Source organism: Hippopotamus amphibius, chromosome 11 (genome assembly GCF_030028045.1).
Source record: "Hippopotamus amphibius kiboko isolate mHipAmp2 chromosome 11, mHipAmp2.hap2, whole genome shotgun sequence".
NCBI classification, from domain to species: domain Eukaryota; kingdom Metazoa; phylum Chordata; class Mammalia; order Artiodactyla; family Hippopotamidae; genus Hippopotamus; species Hippopotamus amphibius.
Genome location: NC_080196.1, coordinates 40,755,985 through 40,783,962, shown reverse-complemented (window position 1 = coordinate 40,783,962; position 27,978 = coordinate 40,755,985). Strand labels below are relative to the sequence as shown.

Sequence of the window (27,978 nt, the reverse complement as noted above, 5' to 3'; positions counted from 1 at the left end):
GAGCACTGTAACTCATCCGCTAAAATAACCTTCAGATGCTGTAAAATCCCCATGAATGCTTATCCGCCCTCCACCCCACCTCATCATTTCCCTGGTCACAGGCAGACATCAGGAAACTCTGACAGATCCTCAGGAACCCCAGCCACCTTGACCCTGCCCTTGACCCTGCTGCAATTAGAAAACAACCTTTAAGTAACTCGTTTTCAGGAATCTATAGCCAGGGAGCTAAGATAAAAGTCAAGCAAACAGGGACAACCAGGGAACTACTGATAATCTCAATAGGCAGACTGTACTCTGTTGCTCAGATAAGTTGCTGGCCATTGAGAATGGAATCAGGAGTCAGGACGTCTCCTAGTGCCTACTACTTTCGGGGCAAGATCTTAACCTGAAAGGAAACCCGTGCCTCCATTCCTGAGTAGGAATCTTTGATTTCCAATTACTCATGGTTCATCTAAGAATTAAAATCCCTGAGGGGGTTTAGATTTTCTTTTCTTTTCTTTTTCTTAAAAACTACTAGTGCACTTTATAAAATGTGGAGAAAAATGCAGAAAAGAAGAGGTGTTTCTAACCCTGGGCGGTGGCTCGGGTTCATCACAGTTGCAGAAACACTGACAAATCTTTCCTCGCTGTGAGCCATCTTCATTTTGATTAAACAGGCCGTAGACTTCTTCTTCTGTAAGAGGCACCTTTACCATTTCAACCTGAAAGACATAAGAGGGGTCTCATACAGATGGTGAGTGGGGGAGGGGAGACTACTCGGGAAGGGGGCGGGGGCGGGGAGCGGGTAGAGAAAGGCGGCGGAGGAAAGCCTTCACCTCCTCCAACAGCTTGTGCTTTAGGTAGTGCACATTGACAAATGTAATGGAGTTGCAGCACTGGAAGATCTTCACCCCTGGAATGTTTGTAACCTGCAAGACAAATAAATGTAAACTTGAGGGAAATTTTTCAGCTCTTTTATAGAGTAAGAAAAAAAAATCCTTAGAACCTCCTGGAGAATCTGTATTCTTTGTAAGAAGCAAGAACTAGCAAAATTCCTTCCTCCCATGTTCACCCCCCTGTTTTTCCTGCTTTCTTCTTTTCCCCTCCATTTCCTCACGCCTCCCTTTTTCTTGGCCTTCCTCCCCCTGAAGTACTTTTTAAAATTATCCCTAACTGGCTGCATCACTTTCCCCACCTTTGAAAATGCGTATCTGCAGTGCAGCAGACAGGAGCAAAGGAGTTTTGTAGAAAAACTAAGCAGCAGGCTGGGTCCACCCCATCCTTTGGGCAAAGGAGTGGGACTGATCTGGATTCTTACCTCGCGATAGTCATGGAAGCTTCTATAAATATTGGTGTTAGGGATCTGACCCAGGAGGAGAACCTTAGTTCTGAAAGTAAATGCATTTGCCTTTAGGTCACAATTGCCTTACCTTGCCATGGCCCATCTGCTATTACCTGAGACAAAGTACCTGTGTGACTGAACGGTGATGATAAAGAAGGTAAAAGCTACTGAAACAAGTAGTCCAATGTCCAATCCCAGTAAAATTGCAGACATGAAGGTCACCATCCAAATGAGCTTATGGAAAAGAGGGAGAAGGGAAAAGGAAGACCATGAAAACAAGCAGACTTGAGAAAATCACAAGTCTTCTTTCTCAACTCACCTTTACCCTTTCTCTCCCAACCTAGGATTTAGAGAATAAATTGCACAGCCATATGGACTGATGCCATCACGAACGACTGGGTCCCAAGGCTCCCTAGCAATTCTTTTATGCATCCTTGGTCACTTCTCTCTTTAATTCTCTCTTAAAACTTCAGTTTCCTCATGTGAAAAATAGGGATAATAATATCTGCTTTATAGAGCTTATTGAGATTAGAAATATTATTTGTAAAGCAACCCAGAATACCCACTAAGTTAGTGGTTGCTATTTTAAGACCTATGATAGTTATTGGGAATCTTTCATATTCTTTTCAAGCCCTTATCCCACCACCTTCTCCATCACTCTCAGAAGGTGATTGACTTTCATTTTCACAAAGAAGATAGGCTGAGGGAGGAGGGATAAATTGGAAGATTGGGATTGACATATACACACTGCTGTGTATAAAGTAGATAACTAATAAGGACCTACTGTATAGCACAGGGAACTCTACTCAATACCCTGTAATGGCTATATGGGGAAAGAATCTAAAAAAAGAGTGGATATATGTATAACTGATTCACTTTGCTGTACACCTGAAAGTAATACAACATTGTAAATCAACTATACTCCAATAAAAATTAAAAAAAAAAAAAAGAAGATAGGCTGAAACTCCCTTAAATATTCACTTCTGCCTCCACCTACCACTTGTTAGTTAGTATATGCACTCAACCTTCCCTCTCTCTCCAGGTCTGTTGGAAGTGCTATCCCTTCTCCTAAGACTAGAAGCTCTACCTATGCACTGGACCACATTCCCCTCTTAACTTCTCAGGGACCTGGATCCAAAAATGATCCCTTTTCCCATCTCTTTGCCTCTCCTGGGTCCTTCTCCTCTCACTGTATCACATCCCTGTCTTTTATTTCTTGCTGTTTCCCCTTTATGTCCTCTAGTTTTGTGCTCTTGAGAAAAGGAGAGCACTCCATCAGTTACTCTTCTTGGCAAGACACCTCCTTCTCTTGTTAGGATTTGTGTCTCCTATCCTGGAATGTATTTCTATTAACCGGATTAAAAGTCATACAAATATGCAATGTATGATAAACCCTTTTTACTAAGTCTGTATGTAACAGCAGCTACTTAATTAATTGCATTTTATTTAACTTTGCATAGTTGGAATGGGGTTTCAGTATTTCCATGCACCAATAACACTGAGCAAAAGTAGAATACTAGGCATCAGAGAGTACTAGGCAGCAGACAGTTGCTTCACATTTATCTCTTTCATTTGCCTTCCCCTCTCTGCAGGCTTCCCCTCCATCCTTCCCTACCTCACCCAATGCATCTACACTCACACAGTCATATTGGTTCTGCCTCCACAGACTGGGTAGGTTGTAAACAGTTTCAAGGTAGGGTAGGACGTTGCTCAGCATAATACCAGCCAGCACAGCCTGTGGGGAAAAGATAAACCCTGCTTCATTTTCCTTGCAGGGGTAAAACTCCCAAATTTCCACAAAGGAACCACAGAGAGTTAGTCAGCCTTGCCACTCAGAGATATTGTGCACTGATATTTCATAAAAATACCAGGTCCGTGCTTGACTCACTGTCTAATCAAATAAGTATTCTCCACATTTCTCTCTGCTTGCCTCCATAATTTGTCAAACATACAAGACAAGGCAAGGCCAGGTGACTCATTTGGCTGGTACAGCTACCACAAGCCGCTTTTAGATTCAGATCATGATTACTTCCACAGACAGTGAGGGGAAGAGTACCCGCAGGTTATGATCATCTAGCCCCTTCTGTTTCCAAGTTGTCACTTTTGGTGTCTGAGGCAAGACCCACAGAGAGGCTGGCACCTTTGGCCATTTGTCTTATCTTTGCCTACTTGGCCTTGCTTTGTCTAGTTTGCTTGACATAAATCTATGTTACCAATGTTGCTTAGAAACCATTCTCAGATGGGAGGACAAATTAAGAAACTTCCACTCACAGGAATGCTGAAATAGTTTCAGTTAGGTTTTTTCCAAGTCTAATCATGATGTACTACAATTATTTCAACACTGAGATAACCATTTTTTTTTGTCCATCAAATTAAATTAGCAAATTTAAAACACTGAGCACATCCCATAAAAGTGGGTGTTGAGTACTGTCCTTTTGGAAAATAATTTGGCAATATACCAAGAAATGCAGATATGCTTTCATACAGAAATTTTGTTTTACTCTTAGAAATACATCCTAAATATAGAAAAGGGTAGATGTACAAAATTGCTCATTGTTGTGTTATTTATAATAATAAATATTCAGATAACCTAATTTAAAATGCTTAAATAAGTTTTAGTATGGAGTATCATGCTACACATTAAATTAAAACAAGAACTCCAGAGTGTGTGTACAGTTAGATCACAATTATGCAAAGTACTATCCATTTATAGGGAATAATATTGGTTAGATACATAGGTTATGCCAAAATGTTAATAGTGGTTTATTTGTGATTGTGGCTTCAGGGACTGCCACCTCAGAGCGTAACCAGTCTATCTAAAAATAGATTCTTATCTATTATGAATTTTCCAAAGTTTTAAGAGTAAGCACATCTCCTTTTCTAATGGAAAGAATGTCTTAAATATAAGAAAATGAAGGTCAATTAAAATCATCAGGGCCTCAAAGTAGAATGGAACCTACTTTAAGAAACATTTCTCATCCCTTTCCTAGCCATCCTCTCCTCTATATACTGTGCCTGGGAATTAGAACCGAATGGCTTGGGTCCAAGCTTACTCTGGTTTTCTGAGGTTACTCAGTGACCAGTTGGGCTCAACAGGTCAGTAGAGGAGGGAAGAACAAAGACGAAGTCAGCAGAAATTACTTGTTTCCCATCTTCGTCTTCTTTCCAGTCAAGAATCTCCCAAAATTTCTGCAATTTGCAGGGAGATGTGGTAGGAAAGATAAGAAATTCAGCTTCATAGGGCTTTTACAAGATTTTGGGTTTGAGCTATGAAGTATGAAGAGGAAACAAATCTTTTCATGAAATAATATACAATAAAATTTTTACCTTTCTGAATATTAAGATAAAACATGCTCATGTGTAAAGAAGAACTGAATTTATATATAATTTCCATCATACAAGAGATAACCATTGTTAACTATTTTGGTATAACCTATGTATTTTTTTCACACAAAATTGAATATACTATTTGTATTATGGTTTTTTTTTTAAGATTTTTTTTTGATGTGGACCATTTTTTTAAAGTCTGTATTGAATTTGCTACAATATTGCTTTTGCTTCATGGTTTGGTTTTTTTGGCTGTGAGGCATGTGGGATCTCAGCTCCCTGACCAGGGATCGAACCCACATCCCCTGCACTGGAAGGTGAAGTCCTAACCATTGACTGCCAGGGAAGTCCCTGTATTATGTTTTAAAAAAATGTATGTTGGTTCCCTCGCTAACTATGTGAGATCCTAGCCAGGATGCTCCACCAATTACTCTCCTAAGGATTTTGCAACAAGCTATCCATAGTCATTCAAGGAAGGAAGGAATCATTCACAGCTTAATGTTCATAGAGTCCCATTCTTATAGAAATTCAGATATTCCACTGATCTGATTGTGTTCACATTTTCTCACCCAGATACATCCTAACTAGATGATGTAAAAATAACGTATCATAACATGATTGGCCAAAAGCAAGGGCTGTTCTATCCCCAAATTTTTATAGTAAGGGAGGGCTTACCTACTTTTATCACTACCCTTCAGTGAATTCTGACAGTTTTTTATTTGAGATTTTAAAAAATTTTGACTCTTATAGCTATAAAGGAAAAATCTCACTGTTCAAAGTAAGTTAGTGAGTGTCCCTCCGAAAATAGACTCCTAAGAGTTATAGCACCAAAGGTGCTATATAAACTAAATTCTGGAGATGGCTTCTGAATGGGTGGGAATTAGAGGACAGCTTGCCTGATGATAAACACAAGCTTAATCCCACCCACCACGCATATATTCCATGGCTGGTTTCCAAGGTCCCTGAATCACAAGAGCAGAAGGCAGCAACAGCCTTGAGATGGTCCTGCTCTACTGAAACCTGATACTTCCCAGGTGGAATAGATGTGTCCAAAAGAATGGACATAATATTTACAACCACTCCAGCTTAGGGACTGCCATCACAGTACGTAACCAAGCTGCTGCACCAGGAATAAAATCTCCCTCCTCCCTTAGTACTATCTAAAAATGGCTGAAGGGAACATTAAGGAAATTTAAAAGGAAATTTTGGTGACTAGACATTGATCTATATTGTAACTTAGGACAAATCGATTATAGCCAGTAACTAATGCACCTGGCATCTCTAAATGTAAGATCATCTGTCTCACACAAAGGGAAGAAATGGCACATGAGTATATAGAGCCACCCTAGCTGAACACAGAGTTAAAACCTAATTTTTAGACGCTGCCTTTTAGTGCTGTGAACTGACCAAGAGGCAGCGTGGCAGCAGTAGGGGGACTGAGTTCACATGAATGCAGAACGAGGACTTCTGGAAACTGCTTAGGAAAACAGATGGCATGAATACACGATGAGCTTCCAAGCCTGTGCTGGTAATGGGTGTTCTGGCATCTGAAGTCTATTTTGGTCATGTTTAACTGAATCCTTACTTCTAAAGCTTACTTTATAGCTTAAGCAATAAAAACAAAAAAAAGATTAATGAGACTGAGAAGAATAACAATTGTTTCTCGAGTGCTTATTACTAGCTCAAAACTGTTCTCTCTATATTACACATATTATTTTACTTAACTCCCAACCCTGCCTGGCAGAGGCTGTTATTTTAAAGAAAAGGAACTAGAAACAGGCCAGGGCAACCGCTGGGGATGAGCTGAATGCAGTTCTCCTCAGAGATGCCCCACCAAGATGTAATCTAGAGATCATTCTTTCTTGACTTAATTATCTGATCAGTTCTACTTACATTTGGCAGTCTGTAGAAAAAGCGTCCCACCTTCACCATCAAGAGCAGCATCACACCTGCGCCTACCAGAGATGCAAACTGAGGAGACAGAGCCAGTTGGAAAGAGCCCATCAGGAATGTATTGGTCCCTGTCTGCAACTGAGGCCTTCTGCTTGGTGAGAGGCATGTCATTTTTTTTTTTTCTTTTTCTTTAAAGGGGTTGAGTATAATCATCCAGTGTAAGTGCATTTTTGGTGAACTGTCATTTCCCAGGTCTTGTCAAAGTGCTAAACACATAGTAGGTACTCAATAAATACTTGTCGATTGAATGCATGAAGGCTTTCTGAAAAGTCCCAGATTGTCCTGGATATCTGAATTTTTCTTGCCATAGCTTTGTGCTATGAATCTGAAGTCTCCTAAAATCCAGCCTGCATTTCCTCCTAACTTTAACCCTTCTTTGAACAATTTAGAAAAGCCCTGGTAGACTCATCACTGTCAGCCCTAAAATCCCAACCACTCCACCTCGCTCTTTTGGAGCCTGGATAGCATCCCATCTAACAGCTTCAGCGGTGCTTCATCTTAAAAATACCATGATATTCATTTCTGATTTTCCTACTTCAGTTTCTCTCTGCCTCACTGCCATCAAAAAAAGTTACGAACATGAGTCAGGGCTGTATATAGCAGCTCTGGATCCTGTCCCAGCTGGGTTGACTACTCTGGGCTCAGCACTACTTGGGAGGCAGTGATTCAAGACTGGCAAATACAGGTAGAAAGCTAAGAAGCATAGTTCCCTTTATAATCTCAAGGCTCTCTGAACATGATCTTGAACTCATTATATTCTCTATAGATAAATGTCCATTGTTTAAGCCCCTACTAAGAAAAAATAATATAAAAGCAGTGTAATTTCCCACTGTGATGGGGATGAAGGGGAATAAAACTGTAACCACAAATCAAAACAACAGCATATACAAGCAAGAACAAGCAACCTTAAATCTCAACCATTAAATGACCACTCGGCAATGACTGCCTAATTTTTTTTCTCTTTTTTTTTTATTAGGTGTGAAAAAAATAACTTCCTACTGGGTTCCCTCTCACTACTCACTGCTGTTTGCCATATAAATGTATCACTGAAAATAATCGCAATGAAATCAATGTCCTACTTTCTTCTTTCCCCATCCCAGCTGATGCACAGCTAATGGGACCAACCCAACATGGAAAAGTTGAACCCTGAGAGAAGACTGTAGGAAGAAGGATTCAGGAAAACGGATCACTGTAACTGAAACTCAGAAATTCTCATGGCAAACATTTTATACACTGTGGAACTGAAACAGGTAACTGAAGCCATAAGTTCCTCCAGCCAATGTACATATCAGCCTGTTGCTGCATCGAATTTTAGGGTCTAGCTTCAGGCGGTCTTGCAGTATAGGAAGAAACTGCTTTGATGAGCCCAGGAAAATGAGTCAGGTTTCAATCCACCTGACCCGTTGACTCCAAAATCCAGGCTCTCTCCAGTGCCCTATCTGCTTCCTCTAAAAAAGAACACAACTCATTTCTTTCTTTGGTCATTTTTTTTCCTTTCTTTTTTAAAATAATAACTCATTTTTAAAAGCAGTTCTGGGAGCCTGGGGACAAGGCAAGAAGGCTGGTCCCTGGAAAGCAGAGAACAAGGAAAGGAACCCAGTCATAGAGAAGAGGGGAGCACAGTGGTTAGAAATAGATGAGTTGGAAGAGGGAGTAGGGGCAGTTCAGCTGGGCCTGCCAACAGCTCAGGCCCAGGCCATGGCTGGAAAGGCTGATAGGTTTTGCGGAGAAGGCTGATAGGTTTTGCTGCAACCAGCGAAGACAAGTGGGTTCTACACAGCGAGAAATTAAAGTAAAATCTAGACACATTGTATACAGTGTGTATTTATGTCAGACATACATACATACATACATACATACATACATACATACATACGTGGCTCTTGGTGGCAAGTCATGTTGGAGAAGTTCAGAGCCAGCCCCCTAACCTCTCTTTCTTGTAGTCCTGAGGCGCTTTGAAAAAAGTGGGGGTGTTCTCAAGCAGAGTGAATCAGAAGTCCCCAGAGAAAAAGCGTGGAGAGGACCCCTGCTATGGGATGAAGAAGGCTGAATGAGTCCAGATCAGAAACTCAGACTGGATGTGGAGTAGCTCCCCTGTGGAGGACCAGAGCCAGCAGCACTCTCTGCTTGAACCAGCGATTTACCCTGGGCAAGTCAGGGTCTTGAGGAAGGATTTGCCAGCATCCCTGGGGACATGTTTCCCTTTGAAGGGTCAGTGCACCACAGAGAGAGATGTCATTGGTAGGGGAGAACAATGCCATAGCAGAAAACAGAATGAGCCATTGGCAACCTTTGAAGCAGGCACTTTGCCAACAGGCTAAAGGCAACTCTGAGGCTGACCTGAAGCCCTTCTTCCTTCCCTCCATCTATACATATCCCTTCCCTCTTGCAATGATCCCACTTCATCCATGGTCATGACAATGAAAGTCCCACTTCATCCACCATTCTCCTTCTTGCAATATTTATGGCATTTAAAAATTTATTGTATTTATGCTGCACTTAATTTTACTAGCACTGTGATTTAGTTTTTTCCAACCACGTGCATCTTTTCTCCCCCAAAATGTTATGCTTGTATACTAAATAAACAAAGCGCATAGTCACAAGTTAGTGGGAACTGATGGCTGGAATTGCCATTTCTGTATTTTCTTATCATAAAATCCTCTCAATCTGACTTCAAAGGTTTTCACACTTGCGTGGAACATCCTTCTTTTTAACATAATTCATCTTCCTTCTTTCGGTCAAACAGTAGTGCAAAAGAGCTACATCTTAAAGGCCAGTGTATCTGGCAGAAGCTCTATGACAACAAAACTCAGTTCACATAAAATCATATGTATGGTCTTACTCTAGACTCATGCTTCACCCATGCCCAATCTTCTGCCTTTTATTAGCTTTCACCTTATATTTCACTTATATTTACCCATGGACTGTGACACTTTATCTTTCCCTATTCAAATTTAGTGTCCATTCTTCTGACACTTTACTTTTTGACCATGGCTATACCTCCCTACTGTGCTGCTGTGACCTAAGCTTGCCTTTGACTTCTGTCACTGTTTCTCTGCCTCCTCATCCCTGACTCATCCCATGGGCTTACTGCAGGTTCAGTTCTGATAGTTCTTTGACATTTATTCATGCTGTGTAACTGGGATGGGACACCTCTCATGTTGTCAAGTTGTAACTTTTATCTGGTCAGTTTAAAACTCAAGAACATTGGACTTAAAAAATCTCATGCCTGCAATTAGACAGAGAGCTTGCCTTTAGCGCCTTCTCTGCCATCATTCTCCCTTTCCCTCTTCCCTTCCATACACCCATATGTTTAGTTTACTAATTCAGGATATCTGAAGAGGGTCTGACCTAGATAATTTTCTCTTACACAACAGTAGAATGGTCATAAATTCCCTCACCTAGACAAAGACTTTACTCTCTATCATGAAAGCCTCTTGTCATGCCCTTTCAGGAAGACAGGAAAGTTTCTAGTTCTGCTGTCAGGAAGGAGAGAGTTGTATTATTGCTTTCCCAGACTAGAGCTGAGAATATATCTCCCCATAGAAAAAAATGTTAATAGATGATAGTTGTTTTATCTGAAATACTATCTTTTGGGTATGTTACATGGAAAGTAGCTTTTTGTGGGCTAATATATAGACGCCTTTAACAGAATATTTTTATAGCAAATGACTTTCAAGTTCCACACTGACAGATAGCTTTTAAGACAAGATCTAAGCAAAAATTAAGCCAAGCATGAAATTCAAATTCTTCCTAAACAAGCATAATATTAAAACAGCAACATGGTTAAACTAATATAATCCCCTTCTGTGAATATACATACAAATAGACCTACGTGTCTTTATATATTAGAGATCAAATTCTATTTCACACACCTGTTGTCTTCCTCCAGCTTTATCTTGGATAATAGCCCTGACAACAGCACCAGTAAACACATAAGATCTGAAAAATGAACTGACGACATTGCAAAGGCCAATGGCTATTAAATCCTGTAAAGAAATGGCAAATACTTTAGTCCCATTATTTGTCGAAGAAGGCTGATTTGAGTTTGAACTAAAGGTATACTGTTATTTCTTACGTATGTACATAGGGTTGTTTACATCACTTCAAATAACACTGAAATATTATTGGAAAGAACTGAAGGATGGCAAATCTGATTTGTTCATTTTAGCTAGAGATAAGGAGAGCCCTTTCTCAAAGTAAGAAAATGAGACTTGTGCATGATTGCTGGGACTTAGGATGACAGGGAAAAACACAGTACTACTCTTCTTGCTTCCTCCTATATTATCCTAAAGACAAAGCAGGACACCGATTGAACCCAGGCCACAGCAGTGAAAGCCTGGAATCCTAACCACTAGGCAACCAGGCCATGCCAAGCAGCTTGTAGGATCTTAGTTCGCCCACCAGGGATTGAACCCTGGGGCCACGGCAGTGAAAGCACTGAGTCCTAACCACTGGACCCCAGGGAAGTCTCCATATTTCCTTTTTGACTTCTAGGGAAAAGGCCAAACTGAAAATGGTTGCATATTTAAAAAAAAAAAGACAAGGACTATTTCTGAGAAACCAGCTTAATTATATTATTTAGCCTAGTTTTGATACTCCATTGCATTTCTTTTTAAAAATTTATTTATTTATTTATTTATTTATTTTTTCAGCTGCACTGGGTCTTCGTTTTGCCCGCTGGGTCTTCATTGCAGCATGCGAGATCTTTAGTTGCGGCATGCGAATTCTTAGTTGTGGCATGTGAGATCTAGTTACCTGACCAGGGATCAAACCTGGGCCCCCTGCATTGGGATCATGGAGTCTCAGCCACTGGACCACCAGGGAAGTCCCTCCATTGCATTTCTTATTGTGCCTTGGCATGTGTCTGACTTCTAAGGACTTGGTGGAAAGGAAGATAAAAGGAGAGCAGAATCTTGCTAGCTTAACAACATGATGCCATTTGTTACCTTCTTGCCTCCCTATACCATACCTGTTCCAGATTAACAACACTCACATTAATTCAAATGGCTTCAGAGTTAAGTATGCCACACTTCTCAAAAATCCTTTGGTAATTATAGTTCAAACTGTGGTCCAAGTGACTCTCTAGTTATAGAAGAATCCAGTCTTCATTTTAACTGCAGGCTCAGGTTAGAGAACAAAGATTAAAGGGTCAGAGAAAGTAATAGAAAGGCCTGTCCTCTCACCTGGTTGGAATTGACATCATAGTTATGGAAACTGGCAATCTTCTTGCCCAGAAACATGAGCAGAGAGGAGCTCACTAAAGCTAAGGAGGATGCTTCTAAAAGAACTTCAGTAAGATTGCTCACATCTGGTGTTACAGGAAATAGGAAGCTGGAATAAAATGGTGGAATTATTCCTAGATAGCTGGAATCATTTATTGGCATCTCCCCCATTCCATCCTTATCATACCTTATTATCCATATCAAAAGGCCTGATGCTTTTTTAAAAAATAAAAATAAGAGATAAGAAGAGCAACTGAGGCAGCAGCTTGCCAAAATGGCCAGCAAATCAAGCCAAGTTACAAAAGCCATTAAGAGAACATGCTCTGCCATCTTCTAGTTCAAGGTTTCTGCCATGTACCAATGGTGACAAATAGGACCGTCAAAACTACAAAAATTGATGAAAATGGTTTATTTACACTGTTTGAGACCATACAAGTGGGTAAGTGATAGGCAGATATCATATCTAAGATGGTTTAGAGCTAAAAAGCTCGATGTATTCCCTTCTAGTCACCACTCAAATCTTTCAGGGTATAATTTTAGTTCTTGTCCTCTGTAAAAATTGCTTCTGACTCTTAGCCACACCTTTTTTACCCCTGTTATTTTAAGTGGGTAAAATACACATAACATGAAACTTATCATCTTACCCATTTTAAATGTACAGTTCAGTGGTATTGAATATATTCATAATGTACAACCATCACCATCATCTACTTCATAACTCTTTCATCTTGTAAAACTGAAACTCTATACCTATGAATCAATAACTCTCCATTTCCCCCTCCCTCCAGCTCTGGCAACCGCCATTCTACTTTCTGTCTTGATGATTTTGACTACTAAGTACCTCAGGGAAGTGGAATCATATAGTAATTGTCTTTTTGTGACTGGCTTACTTCACTTAGCATAATGTCCTCAAGGTTCATCTATGTTGTAATATATGTCAGAATTTCCTTCCTTTTTAAGGCTGAATAATACTCTATTGTATGTACACAACACATTTTGCTTATTCATTCATCCATTGATGGACACTTATTGTTTCTTCCACATTTTAGCTATTGTGAGTAACGCTGCTATGAACATAGGTGCACAAATATCTCCTCAAGACACTGCTTTTAATTCGGGGGGGAGGTATATATCCAGAAGGAGAACTGCTGGATCATACAGCAATTCTATTTTTAATTTTTTTGAGGAATCAGCATACTACTTTCCACAGTGGCTGTACATTTTATATTCCCACTAACAGTGCACAAGTGTTCCATTTTCTCTACATTAAACACTTGCCATTTTCTGTCTTTTTAAAAAAATAGTTGCCATACTAATGAGTGTGAAGTGGTGTCTGTTGAAGAGTTGTAGTTTTGATTTTCATTCCCCAAATGATTAGTGATGTTGAGCATCTTATGTGTTTATTAGCCATCTGTATATCATCCTTGGAAAAATGTCTATTCATATCCTTTCTCTACTTTTTTGAATCAGGTTGTTTGTTGTTTTTGTTGTTGTTGTGTTTTAGGAGTTCTCTAATGTATTTTGGATGTTAATCCCTTATCATATATGATTTGCAAATATTTTCTCCTATTCTGTGAATTGTCTTTTTTTCTCTGTTGATAGTGTCTTTTGATGCACAAAATATTTAACTTTCATAAATTTATTTCCCAAATCTATGTTAGTAAACCTTAAATATTTAGTATGATAATAGCACACACTACTATTTTGTTCCTTCCTGCTATTTTCTGCAACACTCAATTCTGTGTTAGTTTAGTTAAAAGGGGACATGGACATAAACACAGAAGGAACTGAACTAAATTGTTCAGTTTTTGTAGTCCCTAGCAACCTTGGATAAATAAGTAATAAAAAAAGGAGTTCAAAGCAATACCTAAAATGAGATTTTTGAAATGTTTGTTTCTCTATCTATACCCTTGAATCTTATGATAATAATATTAGCAAAGGTTACTTGTGTGGTTTTTTAAGTCATTAATAACAGAAGCACATTGAGTAAGTATAACAGAAGGGTTGTTATACTAGATTTTGGAGTTAAACAGAAATGGGTTCAAATAGTAGCTCTGACCTTGACCAGCTGTATGAGCTTGGATGAGTAATTTAAACTTGGTAACCCTTAGTTTCCTTAGCCATAAAAAGAAGAGAATATCTACCTTCTAGTATTACTGTGAGGAACAAATGCAATCATTATGTAAAGCATCAGTCCCATTGTTGCCCTTGTCTTTTATTTTTCCTGAGACCAGAGACCAAGTTTAATTTACCATTGTACTCCTTGGTACCTAGGCTGTCTGCACACAGTTCAAAAAAATCGAACAGAATTTCCAATGTATTTAATCATCATCAGATTTCACTGAGAATGGTAGGATATGAGATTAATTCAATCTGGTTGCATCAAAGTAGCCTCTGTTTTTTATGTTGGGAGTTAGCCAATATCATTGACTCTTTGCTGTATTCCCTATTGAAGAGCATGAGGAAGTGAACAATGCTCTTCAAAATCCTTCCCATGAGCCAAGAAACTGTGGTATGTTGCCTTTCTTAGGCAAAGTTATTCATCTGGTCAAGGTTAAAGAAATTATAATTCCCTAACAGAAGCAAGAGTGATGCCCTGTAGTCACTGGTAGGAATCGTAATGTAAATTAAATGCAAGTCCTTAAGAACTCCATATGCCAGACTACTTGCAGAAGGCCTTCTACTCAGAGTGATAAAGTAATGTTGCTCAAGGACACCGATTCAGTCTAAGCAGGTGAAGACAGAAGGAATGCTCACCTCCTGAGCACTGAACCCCAGGAGAGAGGCTACGAAAACAGAGGTATCTCTTGTCCCACCCCTGAGAGTTAATCAGACAGGTATGGAGGCTGAGAAGGTTCATAATGTGCTGTGAGAAAGATGCATGAGTCTCTTTGGTATTCAGTGCACTGGGTAAGGGGATTGGCTCAACCATGGGAAGAGAGTCAAAGGCTGACCAGAGAAGAAACACAGCCCTTGTCCTTTAGAACCTCTGTGTCCTAAAATGAACTTGAACTCATGACCCAAATCTGGCTGTGGCCAGAGACTGTTAGCAGAGAATATTGTTTTTTAAAAAAAGTTAATAAACAGAAACTAATTAAGTAGAGTTGGGACACCAAAAGGGGGCGCTCTCACACCCTGTGACCATTGCAGAGCCCAACAGGAAGAAGAAAGACTCCTTTTCTTTCCTGCTAAAGGACTTGTTTACCATAGCCAGCCCCCTCTCCAATTTTATTTTTTCCTCTATAAAATCTTCCTTTGCTGTGGGAGGACCTGCATGTGACTCGCCATGGTTGTAGACCCCAAGTTGCAATTCTCTGCTGATCCCGAATACACCCATCTTTGCTGGAGAAATAACCAGCACTCTGTTTTGGTCAATGATATCAATCAGGCTATGTGGTCAGAGGCTAAGAGGAGGTAACAGGAAGGAAAAAGCAGTCTTGAAAGTGGAATTACCAACCTATAAGGAATCATATCAATGACCATCTTGCTGTTTTCTGTGGCCATGTTTATCTTGTTTGCAAATGCAGTGAAGCCAAGAATCTGTAGGGGTTTAAAAAGAAAAGGCATGTGATCATCTAAATATTATGTATTGCTTCCTAGAGCAGTGGTGCCCATAGCCTCTGGCAGGACAGGGAATGCACTATGTGGCAGTCCCTATGCATGAAGGTTGGAGAAAGAAGCAGGGCCAGTTCAGTGGAGCAACAAAGACAGACGTCCCCTCCAACTCTTTTGGTTCCCTGAGCTCTGTTTAGCATCGTAACCTTAATGAGAAGCAACTTCAGGCTTGGTCTCTGACATAGTAATGGGAACAAATGGATGCCCTGGACTTCTCTTTCCTCACCAACTTTGGAAAAAGTATAAACATGTTTTCAGATAATAGCTATACCAAGGCCTCAGTTTTAAAAGTTTCAAGGGCTTCCCTGGTGGCACGGTGGTTAGGAATCTGCCTGACAATGCAGGGAACACGGGTTCAAGCCCTGGGCCAGGAAGATCCCACATGCCGTGGAGCAACTAAGCCCGTGCGCCACAATTACTAAACCTGCACTCTAGAGCCCACAAGCCACAACTATTGAGCCCACATGCCACAACTACTGAAGCCCACATGCCTAGAGCCCATGCTCTCCAGCAAGAGAAGCCACCGCAATGAGAAGCCTGCACACCAAAATGAAGAGTAACGCTCACCGCAACTAGAGAAAGCCCATGCACAGCAACGAAGACCCAACGCAGCCAAGAAATAAATAAATATTAAAAATACAATACAATAAAATAAAAGTTTTAAAATCTAGGTACACTATCTGAATATAAATAAGCCCTTTGGGGGACTGTTGAGGTATATTGATAATCATTAATAACCATTAATAAGATGGAGCAGTACTTGATAGCACACACAAAAATTGCTTTAGCAAAGCAATTACTTGCTTTTTCTTTTTCCTTTCATTTCCTTCTGAAATGCCAACTCTCCCTTCCATTTCAACTAGAGGGAACACAGACAACCTAGCAGCTATTACACCTTATAAAGACCTCATACCAAAGCAAATTAAACCAGAGACAAGAAAACTCAATGCCCCAGTTTTAAAATGATAATTATATAGTTGCTTTACTGCATTCTCTCTACTAACACATAGATCTTTTCCCAGCATCTACTCTAAGAGTTCAGCCAGACACTGAGCAAGATAGCAGTTGGTTTACCTGTGATGTTGTGATCAGATGACGACCCCTAGGAAGCCTACAGGTTAGAATGGAAGGAAGATCTGGATCAACAGAGAAGAGTTGTGATCTTTATATAGTTAAGGGATAAGAAGTGTGGCAAGTGGCCAAGAAACTCTTTTATTTCCAGTTACACTAGCTCATAAAGGAAAATAGAGAAAATATGAAAAATTTAAAAGCAGAAATAAATCACCCAAAGACAATTATTTTTGATGCTTTTTTTGGTATTTGCTATACAGCTTAAATATACACATATACAAATACACACGCATACATTAATTATGAATATACAGTATGTACAATTTCTTATATCTATGAAATTCTTGAATTACTTGTCAGTTTATTTTACCTGGGTCCCAAATATTGCCTTGAAATTTTCCCTTAATCTTTGAAACTACCAACTGAAGGACAGATTGGTGGGTATGTCCAGTTTCCTCCAGCATACCTTAACAGTAGTTTCTTAGAGGGTGTTGTGAGCTTTTCACCCCCTACACCACAGCAGTTCTCATCCTCCCTTTCCTACTTCCCTTATTTCCAGGGGAAACATGGAGGTCTTTTTCCAGTTCTAAACTACATCTCTAATCCCTGCTACATAGCAGAAAATGTTCCCAATCACTTGACTTGACATGCGTATAAGTAGTGTACTGCAAGCTAAAATAACCTTTGAGGATAAATCAGGTCACAAAAAAGTTTAATGGCTAAATTGCAATAATTTTGTCTCCACCTACATTTGTTCTGGACCTCAGTTTATTCCTCCACTTCACTTCATGGTGCATCCTGATTATTTATAGCATTCCCCAAAGGAATGACTTAACTGTGGCTCACAAACCAATCTGTCAGCCATAGTCAACCCACAGCATCTCTGTACTCTTACTTCTCTTCTTTCCTAATAACCCTGGTTGCTGTTATTGCCTTTGAGGTTGCTTAAAGGAACATCACTATGATCCCTGCTGCTGATGTCTCTTAAAAGAGGGTTGATTTGTGACAACATGGATGGATCTCAAGGGCATTATGCTAAGTGAAATAAGCTAGGCAGAGAAAGACAAATACTGCATGGTTTCACTTATACATGGAATCTAAAAAAACAAAAAACAAAAAAACAGTCACACTCATAGAAAAAGAGAGTAGAAAAGTGGTTGCCAGAGACTGAGGGATGGGGGAATTGAGAAAGGTGGGTAAAACAGTGCAAACTTTTAACTATAAGATGAATAAGATCTGAGGATTTAAGGTAAAACATGGTGACTATAGTTGATAACATTGTACTATATACTCAAAATTTGCTAAGAGAGTAGAACTTAAATGTTCTCACTGCCCCCTCCAAAAATAAAAGATAAATATATGCAATATGGATGTGTTAATTAACTAGATGGGGGAAATCTTTTCACAATATATATGTATATCAAATCATCATGATGCACACCTTAATATTTTACAATTTTATACTTGAATAAAGCTGGAATCAAAAAGAGACACGGAAACAGACACACACAGAGAGAGTGCGCTGATGCCTGTGTCACAGATGCCATCTGCTGGTGAATCCAAAGCCTCAGCTTCCTAAGCCGCCAGAGCTGGCCTGGGTTCCAAGAGAAGGAGAGGTTGCCCCTGACTCCACCCCCAAACTCCATATGCACTCGGTCCTCTGGGTTCTAGGGCCCCATTATTTGTGTACAGTGTTTTGGAAGGTCTTTTATAAAAGCAGCCATTTAGCTTTTGGCCTTTATGAATTGATAGCTTTTTAACTACTCCATGGAAGAAAGGATATGTACCTCCACAAGAAGTAGACAACAGTTATGAGCCAGAGCTTGGTCTCAGTTTCCAAAGCAATTCCTATACTCTTTCAGTCATGAAGAGTATGGACCTGGATTTGTTAGCATAGAATAGGTTATACTGTGGCAACATACAAACCATGAGATCTTAGTGCCCTAACACATGAAAGTTATTTTTTTGCCCACACAAAGTCCATTGTGGGTCAGTGTCTCTTCAGGGCAGCTTCCTTGCGAACAGTGTCTTGGGGATCCAGGCTAATTCTATCTGGAGACTATCGTCTCAACATATAGCCCCTATGATTACCATAGCAGGGAAAGAACATTGGGAACTCATGCCTGCTCTCCTATGCTTTGGTCCCAAAGTTGCATGGTCCTGCCTAACTACAAGGGCAGCTGGGAAATACAGGGGAGCACATGGTGAACTTTAAGTATCTCTGCCACAGAACACTTCTTAAAAGGAAAATAATGTTCATAGACACTCAAAGATTTAGTGATCCTTGCAAGAGAAATGCTGTCTCTAAAAACCTGAGCTTTATTTATGAAAATGTCTTTATTATTGTAAAAATGTTAATTATAACTGCAAAAGATAAATTTCGTCAGATTTCTTTTTCTTTCTTTCTTTCTTTCGGCCACACTGTGTGGCTTGTGGGACCTTAGTTCCCTGGATCAGGGATTGAACCCGTGTCTTCTGCAGTGAAAGCATGGAGTCCTACCATTGGACCGCCAGGGAATTTCCCCAGATTTGTTAAAAGAAACAAGAGATGTTATCATTAGGCAACATTTTTTTTAATATTCTCAAAAAGAAAAAATATATATTTATTTAAACATTTCCCCTGATCCAAAGAAAAAGATGTCAAAAAAACCTAGGACATATACATAAGCACACACCTTCCCCAGCAACCCCTCCTCCCCGAACCCAGCTCTGCCATTTAGTGACATGGGTTAGGTAATTCATTTAACATTTCATCTCCCTCAATTTCTTTACCGTAGCATAGCGAAAATGAAAGGAGGGTGAATAACAGTGTGGTTGTTGCTATGCTGAAATAGGAATAAAACCTCGACATAGAAGAATACAAAAATTTACCAGCACTAAGCATAGGCCTGTCATGTGTATGTCTGAAAGAAGAAAGGTGTGAATAACTGAAAGTACAGAAATATCAACTGTAGTTGACTTTGGATAGTACAGATATAGGAATTTCTTTCCCTCCATTTGTTTTTTCTTTTTTCTGTTTTTCAAAATTGCTAGAATTCCCTGGTGGTCCAGTAGTTAGGACTCCATGCTTCCACTGCTGGGGGCCTGGGTTTGATCCCTGGTTGGGGAACTAAGATCCCACAGGCCACACAGCATGGCAAAAAAAAAAAAGAAAAAAAAGAAAAGAAAAAGCTAGAATGAGCTTGTATGACTGTCATAAGGAAAAAAAACCCTATTTTTCAAATAGTATGAAAAAGAGGCAATAGATAAAAGTCCTTTGAAAAATAAGCATGTTTAAAAATTTAAGCTAGTGCTTAAAACTAAATGTACATATTCAGCTTTGTCACAATTCAACATATTTTTTAAAATAATGTTTATTTATTAAAAAATTTTTTTTTGGCAGTGTTGGGTCTTTGCTGCTGCACGTGGGCTTTCCCTAGTTGTGTCAAGCAGGGGCTACTCTTTGTTGCAGTGCACGGACTTCTCAGTGCAGTGACTTCTCTTGTTGCGGAGCACAGGCTCTAGGCATGCAGGCTTCAGTAGTTGCAGCACATGGGCTCGTAGTTGTGGCACGTGGGCTTAGCTGCTCTGTGGCATGTAGAATCTTCCCAGACCAGGGACTGAACCTGTGTCCCTGCATTGGCAGGCAGATTCTTAACCCCTGCGCCACCAGGGAAGTCCCTCAGCATGTTTTTAACATATTATTTTTACAATTCTCCTATGAACATTTCCCTTCCTAGGTTACTTGCTTTTAATTTAATTTTTTAAAAATAGGTATCTTAAATGATCTGAACCACAAGTTCAGAGTATTGACACACCTACCAGAAACACCCCACTTACACCAACGGACAACTCATCTAGACAGAAAATTAATAAGGAAACATAAGCCTTAAATGACACATTAAACCAGATAGACTTAATTGATCTTTGTAGGACATTCCATCCGAAAGCAGCAGAATACACTTTCAAGTGTATGTGGAACATTCTCCAGGATAGATCACATCTTGGGTCATAAATCAAGCTTCGGTAAATTTAAGAAAATTGAAATCATATTAAGCATCGTTTCTGACCACAATGCTATGAGATTAGAAATCAGTTACAGGGAAAAAACTGTAAAGAACACAAACACATGGAGGCCAAACAATATACTACTAAATAACGAATGGGTCACTGAAGAAATCAAAAAGGAAATCAAAAAATATCTAGAAACAAATGACAATGAAAACATGATGACCCTAAACCTATGGGACGCAGCAAAAGCAGTTCTAAGAGGGAAGTTTATAGCAATACAATCCTACCTCAAGAAACAAGAAAAATCTCAAATAAACAACCTAACCTTACATCTAAATCAACTAGAGAAAGAAGAATAAACAAAACCCAAAGTTAGTAGAAGGAAAGAAATCATAAAGATCAGAGCATAAATAAATGAAATAGAAATGAAGAAAACAATAGCAAAGCTCAATGAAACTAAAAGCTGATTCTTTGAGAAAGTAAACAAAATTGGTAAACCTCTAGCCAAACACATCAAGAAAAAAAGGGAGAGGACTCAAATCAATAAAATTAGAAACGAAAAAGGAAAAGTTACAATTGACACTGCAGAAATACAAGGATCATAAGAGACTACTATAAGCAACTATACATCAATAAAATGGACAACCTGGATGAAATGGACAAATTCTTAGAAAGGTACAAGTTCCAAGACTGAACCAGGAAGAAATAGAAAATATGAACAGACCAATCACAGGTAATGAAATTGAAACTGTGATTAAAAATCTTCCAACAGGGGCTTCCTAGGTGGCGCTGTGGTTAAGAATTCGCCTGCCAATGCAGGAGACATGGGTTTGATCCCTGCTCCAGGAAGATCCCACATGCCATGGAGCAACTAAGCCCACGTGCCACAACTATTGAGCCTGCGCTTTAGAGCCTGTGAACCACAACTATTGAGCCCCTGTGCTGCAACTACTGAAGCCCACGTGCCTAGTGCCCATGCTCAGCAACAAGAGAAGACACGGTAATGAGGAGTCCCCCACTCTCTGCAACTAGAGAAATGAAGACCCAACACAGCTAATAAATAAAAAAATTACAAAAAAAAAAAATAAGTGCTTGATTTAAAAAAAAAATCTTCCAACAAACAAAAGTCCATGACCAGATGGCTTCACAAGTGGATTCTATCAAGCATTTTGAGAAAAGCTAACACACATCCTTCTCAAATTTTTCTAAAAAATTGCAGGGGGAGGAACACTCTCAAGCTCATTCTACAAGACCACCATCATCCTGATATCAAAACCAGACAAAGATACCACAAAAAAAGAAAATTGCAGGCCAATATCACTAATGAACATAGATGTAAAAATCCTCAACAAAATACTAGCAAACAGAATCCAACACCACATTAAACAGATCATACACCATAATCAAGTGGGATTTATCCCAAGGATGCAAGGATTCTTCAATATACACATTCTTCAATATATCACATCAACAAATTGAAGAATAAAAACCATATGATCATCTCAATAGATGCAGAAAAAGCTTCTGACATAATTCAACACCATTTATGATTAAAAAAAAAAAAACTCTGAAAGTGGGCATAGAGGGAACCTACCTCAACATAATAAAGGCCATTTATGACAAACACACAGCTAACATCATTCTCAATGGTGAAAAACTGGAAGCATTTCCTCTAAGATCAGAAACAAGACAAGGATATTCACTCTCACCACTATTATTCAACATAGCTTTGGAAGTCCTAGCCACAGCAATCAGAGAAGAAAAAGAAATAAAAGGGATCTAAATTGGAAAAGAAGAAGTAAAACTGTCACTGTTTGCAGATCACTTGATACTGAACATAGAAAATCCTAAAGAGGCCACTAGAAAACTACTAGAGCTAATCAGTGAATTTGGTAAAGTTGCGGGATACAAAATTAATAGACAGAAATCTCTTGCATTCCTATACACTAACAATGAAAGGTCAGAAAGAGAAAGTAAACCATTGACCACTGCAACAAAAAGAATAAAACACCAAGGAATAAACCTACCTAAGGAGACAAAAGACCTGTACTCAGAAAACTATAGGATACTGATTAAAGAAATCAAAGACAACATGAACAGATGGAGAGACATACCATGTTCTTGGACTGGAAGAATCAATATTGTGGAAATGACTATACTACCCAAAGCAATCTACAGATTCAATGCAATCCCTATCAAATTACTAATGGCATTTTACACAGAATTAGAACCAAAAATTTTACAATTTGTGTGGAAACACAAAAGACTTCGAATAGCCAAAGCAATCTCAGGAAAGAAAAATGGAGCCGGAGGAATCAAGCTCCTTGACTTCAGACTATACCACAAAGCTACAGTAATCAAGACAGTATGGTACTGGCGCATAAACAGAAATGTAGATCAATGGAACAGGATAGAAAGCCCAGAGATAAACCCACTCACCTATGATCACCTAATCTGTGACAAAGGAGGCAAGAATATACAATAGAGAAAAGACAGTCTCTTCAATAAGTGGTGTTGGGAAAATGGGACAGCTACATGTAGGAGAATGAAATTAGAACACTCCCTAACACCGTACACAAAAATAAACTCAAAATGGATTAAACACCTAAAAGTAAGGCCGGACACTATAAAACTCTTAGAAGAAAACATAGGCAGAACACTCTGACATATTCGTCAAATGTCAAACTATGTCAAAACATGATTTGACATAAATCCAGCAAGATCTTTTTTGACCTACCCCTTAATGAAAATAAAAACAAAAATAAACAAATGGGACCTAATTAAACCTAAAAGCTTTTGCACAGAAAAGGAAACCATAAACAAAATGAAAAGACAACCCTCAGAATGGGAGAAGATATTTGTAAAGGAAGCAACAGACAACGGATTAATCTTCAAAATATACAAACAGCTCATGCAGCTCAATATCAAACAAACAAACAAACAACTCAATGAAAAAATGGGCAGAAGACCTAAATAGACATTTCTCCAAAGAAGACATACAGATGGCCAAGAAACACATGAAAACATGCTCAACATCACCAATTATTAGAGAAATGCAAATCAAAACTACAATAAGGTATCACCTCACACTGGTCAAAATGGCCACCATCAGAAAATCTACAAACAATAAATGCTGAGAGGATGTGGAGAAAAGGGAACCCTCCTACACTGTTTGCGGGAATGTAAACTGGTGTAACCACTATGGAGAACAGTGTGGAGGTTCCTCAAAAAATGAAAAATAGAACTACCATATGACCCAGCAACCCCACTCCTGGGCATATACCCAGAGAACACCATAATTCAAAAAGACACATGCACCCCAATGTTCACTGAAGCACTATTTACAATAGCCAGAACACAGAAGTAACTTAAATGTCCATCAACAGAGAAATGGATAAAGAAGATGTGGTGTGTGTGTGAGTGTGTATGTATATATATACATACACACACGCATATACACATATATATTATATATATATTCCATTATATATATATAATTGAATATTAGCCATAAAAAGGAAAGAAATAGTGCCATTTGCAGAGATGTGGATAGACCCAGAGACCGTAATACAGAGTGAAGTAAGAAAGAGAAAAACAAATATCGTATAATATCACTTATATGTGGAATCTACAAAAATGGTACAGGTGAACTTATTTGTAAAGTAGAAATAGAGACACAGATGTAGACAACAAACTTATGGATACCAAGGGGGGAAGGGGAGTGGGATGAATTGGGAGATTGGGATTGACTTATATACACTACTACGTATAAAATACACAACTAATGAGAACCTACTGTATAGTACGTGAAACTCTACCTAATGCTCTGTGGTGACCTAAATGGGAAGGAAATCTAAAAAAGAGGGCATATATGTATACATATAACTGATTCGCTTTGCTGTACAGCAGAAACTAACACAACATTGTAAAGCAACTATACATCAATAAAAGTTAATAAAAAACAAAACAAAAACAAACAAAAATCACCTACCAGAAAAATTTCCATGGGAAACTCAATGGGGTACTGATTGAAGGAAATTCTGATACATTTGTTGATTCTCAGGGCAACAACAGCAGTTAGAAATAGTAGGATGCTGGTGGAATTAGCTTTGGGGAGACCTATACAGTAGTTAATTATGTTCTGAAAGAAAACAAAATTACAGAGGCTTAGAAAGGGATGTAAAAATTGCCTAAATTTAGAAAATGACACTCTTTCTAAATTAGTTCCAAAAAAAAGTTCTTAGGCACTGTTGCTGGGCACAGAGGTCTTTATGCACATTATTAGAACAGTGAGAGCGAGTAGGTGGATATATATATTTTTTAAGTTGAAAATGATATATTAAAAGACAATAATGTCCAATAAGAAGATAATACACTTTCTATGTTTCAGTGTAACGGGAAAGACCCAGGAATTCTGTTTTTTAGGAATTCTCTTCTTTACCAACTTTCCCAGAGCATGTATGTTTAGCTTGGCTTCTAGGACATTCTTGCATTCAGGGATTACTTTGCATTTTATATTCTGTTTATATTATATTTTTAGGATACATGTCTTTTATGAGGCATGTAATGGGAAGAATTATGATATAGATACAGTATCTTAAAGACCAAATTTTAATATAAATCATGTTGGTTTAAAAGGCTAGGGCGAAACGGTTAATGCAACGGAGAACATGGTCCAACGGGCACCTGCAATTAATAAAGACTGTAAATCTAGAAGAGGTGAAATTATTTCTAGGACCCTCTTGACCCAGCTGCCCATGCAAGAGTCTCTCCACTCAGGTCTACATCTTTTTTGAGGCAAGGGGAGGGGCATTTGTAACTCTGTGTGAGGGTAGAAATTACTCACATAGAAGAAGGAGAAGGGGCCAGAATGGAAACTAATCATAATCCCGAAAATGCAGGTCAACTGGGACAGCATAATGTGTAGTGCCGTGGCAGCCAGGTAAGCACTGATTGTAGCCTCCGGAATGTAAGTGATCATGAAGCCAAAACCTAACATGCCCATTGATAGCTGTAGGGGGTTCAGATGGAAAAGAAAACCAGAGTAAGGACGAATGTCATCAAACCAGCAATGGCACCAATCAGGTGATCTCCAGAGGGATTCCAACAAAAAAGTTAGGTTAGGCCCCTTTGATAACTCTTGTTTCTCTTTCCCTAATCAACTGAAATTGATGAGCTAGGGTAGGTCCTTGGTGTTGATTCAGGGGCTCCCTACAGACATAAGACCACACTCCTTTCTTCACGAGTACATAAACTTAAGTTCTTACCCTAGAATCTACTGACCTTGTTGATGTGGGGTTGACAGTGACAAAATGATCGTAATAAGGCTTTGCCTTTTTAAAGTCCTTTTCACTAGAAGCTTTGATAGCCCTCTTCATGAGATGTTAACATCCCTGTAAGGAATGCAGCTTTTCGCGAAGGAAAATATTAAAAGCTGGGTTCCAGCTTAAACTTTTTGGCCTTTGATGCTTATCTTTATGAAGAATGATTAAACTGAATTTACGTCTTCAGGATTATACATATATACACGTGAAATATAGCATTTTATATGTACACATGCATATATATGTAAATATATTTTTAAAATGTTATGTAATCAACAAGCAAAGGATCTAAAAGGATAGATGCCAAAGTATTAAAAGAAGTTAACTTTGAGGAATGGGATTAAAGGTTTGGGGCAATATTTTGTAATTTATACACTTTTTTATTATTTGAGATTTTTTTTTTTGCAATATATATGTTCATTTTTTATAATAAAAAAGCAATTGGAAAATTATGGATAGAGGGTGAGCCCCAACCCTCTTAAGAGGGTAGGTTAAGAAAAATGGCACAGCCCAATGAAGAAGATGCAAAAAGAAAAACAAAAGCCATGAAGCCTTCTATTGTCACTGCTTCATCTTCCAGTCCACTAGGAACTCTCAGAAAACAAACTTGGAAGAATAAATCTGTTGGCTTTAAAAGCTTTTTGTTTCAAAGCTTTCAGTTAGCTGGGCACTTTGCTTCCCTTAATGTCTTGTCATTACTGCCCAATATGTTCCTTTACTCTAGTCAGGCCAATCTGCTTCCTGTCTTTTGTGTGATTGGCTGATTTCTACTTCTGTGCTTACGCCCAAACCCCTCTGCCATCTCTGCCAATCCATGTTATTCATCTCTTTCCAGAGTTCAATAAAACTTCTCTCCTTCAGGAGGTGTGGTGCAAAGAGCAGGATTCCTGGGATAGAGAACTTAGCTTTAATGTTGGCTCTGCTGCTCACAGGCTGAGTGACTTTGGACAAGTTTATTAAACTCTCCAAACCTCATTTTCCTCACCTATAAAATGAATAATACCCAACATGCAGTGTTTTGTATGAATTACACTACATAATTCATGTAAAACACTTAGCTCAAATCTGAAAAGAGTGACAGATGCAAATGTATATCATTCATTCTTCATGCCATCCCTTCCTTCCACCTTGTAAATGGCAAATATCATAGAATTCTTCCTTGCCCAGCTGTGATGTGGCATCAGAATCTGGTGTTAACATAATTTGCTAGGCATCAATTGTCAATAAGTCAGAATTGGTCCGTGATATGAAACCTATCTGCCATCCTACTGAAAGCAAGTACAGACAGTTCCCAAATTACAATGGTTCTAACATTTTTTTCAACTTTACAATGTTGCAAATGTGATATGCATTCAGTAGAAACCATACTTTGAATTTTGATTTCTTTTTCTGGGCTAGCCACATGCAGTATGATACTCTTTCACAATGCTGGGCAGTGGCAGTGAGCCATAGCTCCCGTAAACAGTCTGACAGACTTAACGATTCTGTACTCAGACAGCCTTTCTGTTTTTTCACCTTCAGTAGAGTATTCAACAAATTACATGAGGTATTCAATACTTTATTATAAAATAGGCTTTGTGTTAGATGGTTTTGCCCAACTGTAGTCTAATGTAAGTGTTCTGAGCATGTTTAAGGTAGGCCAGGCTAAGCTATGATGTTTGGTAGGCTAGGTGTATGAAATGCATTTTTGACTTGCAGTTTTTTCAACTTACCACGGATTTATCAGTACGTAATCCCATTATAAGCTGAGGAAGTTCTGTACTAAATAGTGAATGAAGGAAAGGCTCAATAAGTGGTTGTTTCTTTCCCAGACAACTCCATCCCAACTAAAAGTTATTCCTTCACTTCATATTCTTTTATTTTCAGCCGCGCTGTGTGGCATGTGGGATCTCAATTCCCCAACCAGGGATCGAACCCATGCCCTCTGCAATGGAAGTGCGGGTTCTTAACCACTGGACTGCCAGGGAAGTCCCCACTTCATATTCTTTTGACAACAAACTCTTCATTTTTATTAATACTAGTTTGCACTTTAAGATTATCTAGTGCACAGATTCTAGAGGTAGACAAACTGAGTCTGAATCCCAGTTGGACTGGTTATGTGACCTTGGGCAATTCACTTAACCTCTCTATACCTTTGTTTCCTTAAAATAAG

The 27,978-nt window shown here is 38.9% G+C and overlaps 1 protein-coding gene across 1 annotated transcript in view; it reads right to left on the bottom strand.

Moving 5' to 3' along the window:
• SLC26A8 (solute carrier family 26 member 8) overlaps positions 1–27,978 on the bottom strand; it is a 66,529-nt gene that overhangs the window by 9,139 nt on the left and 29,412 nt on the right. The window contains 11 exon segments of the mRNA XM_057699410.1: positions 570–701; positions 816–908; positions 1,298–1,367; positions 1,449–1,555; positions 2,961–3,056; positions 6,542–6,619; positions 10,477–10,590; positions 11,788–11,935; positions 15,284–15,366; positions 24,494–24,643; positions 25,349–25,513. Coding sequence (XP_057555393.1) covers positions 570–701; positions 816–908; positions 1,298–1,367; positions 1,449–1,555; positions 2,961–3,056; positions 6,542–6,619; positions 10,477–10,590; positions 11,788–11,935; positions 15,284–15,366; positions 24,494–24,643; positions 25,349–25,513 — 1,236 coding nt within the window.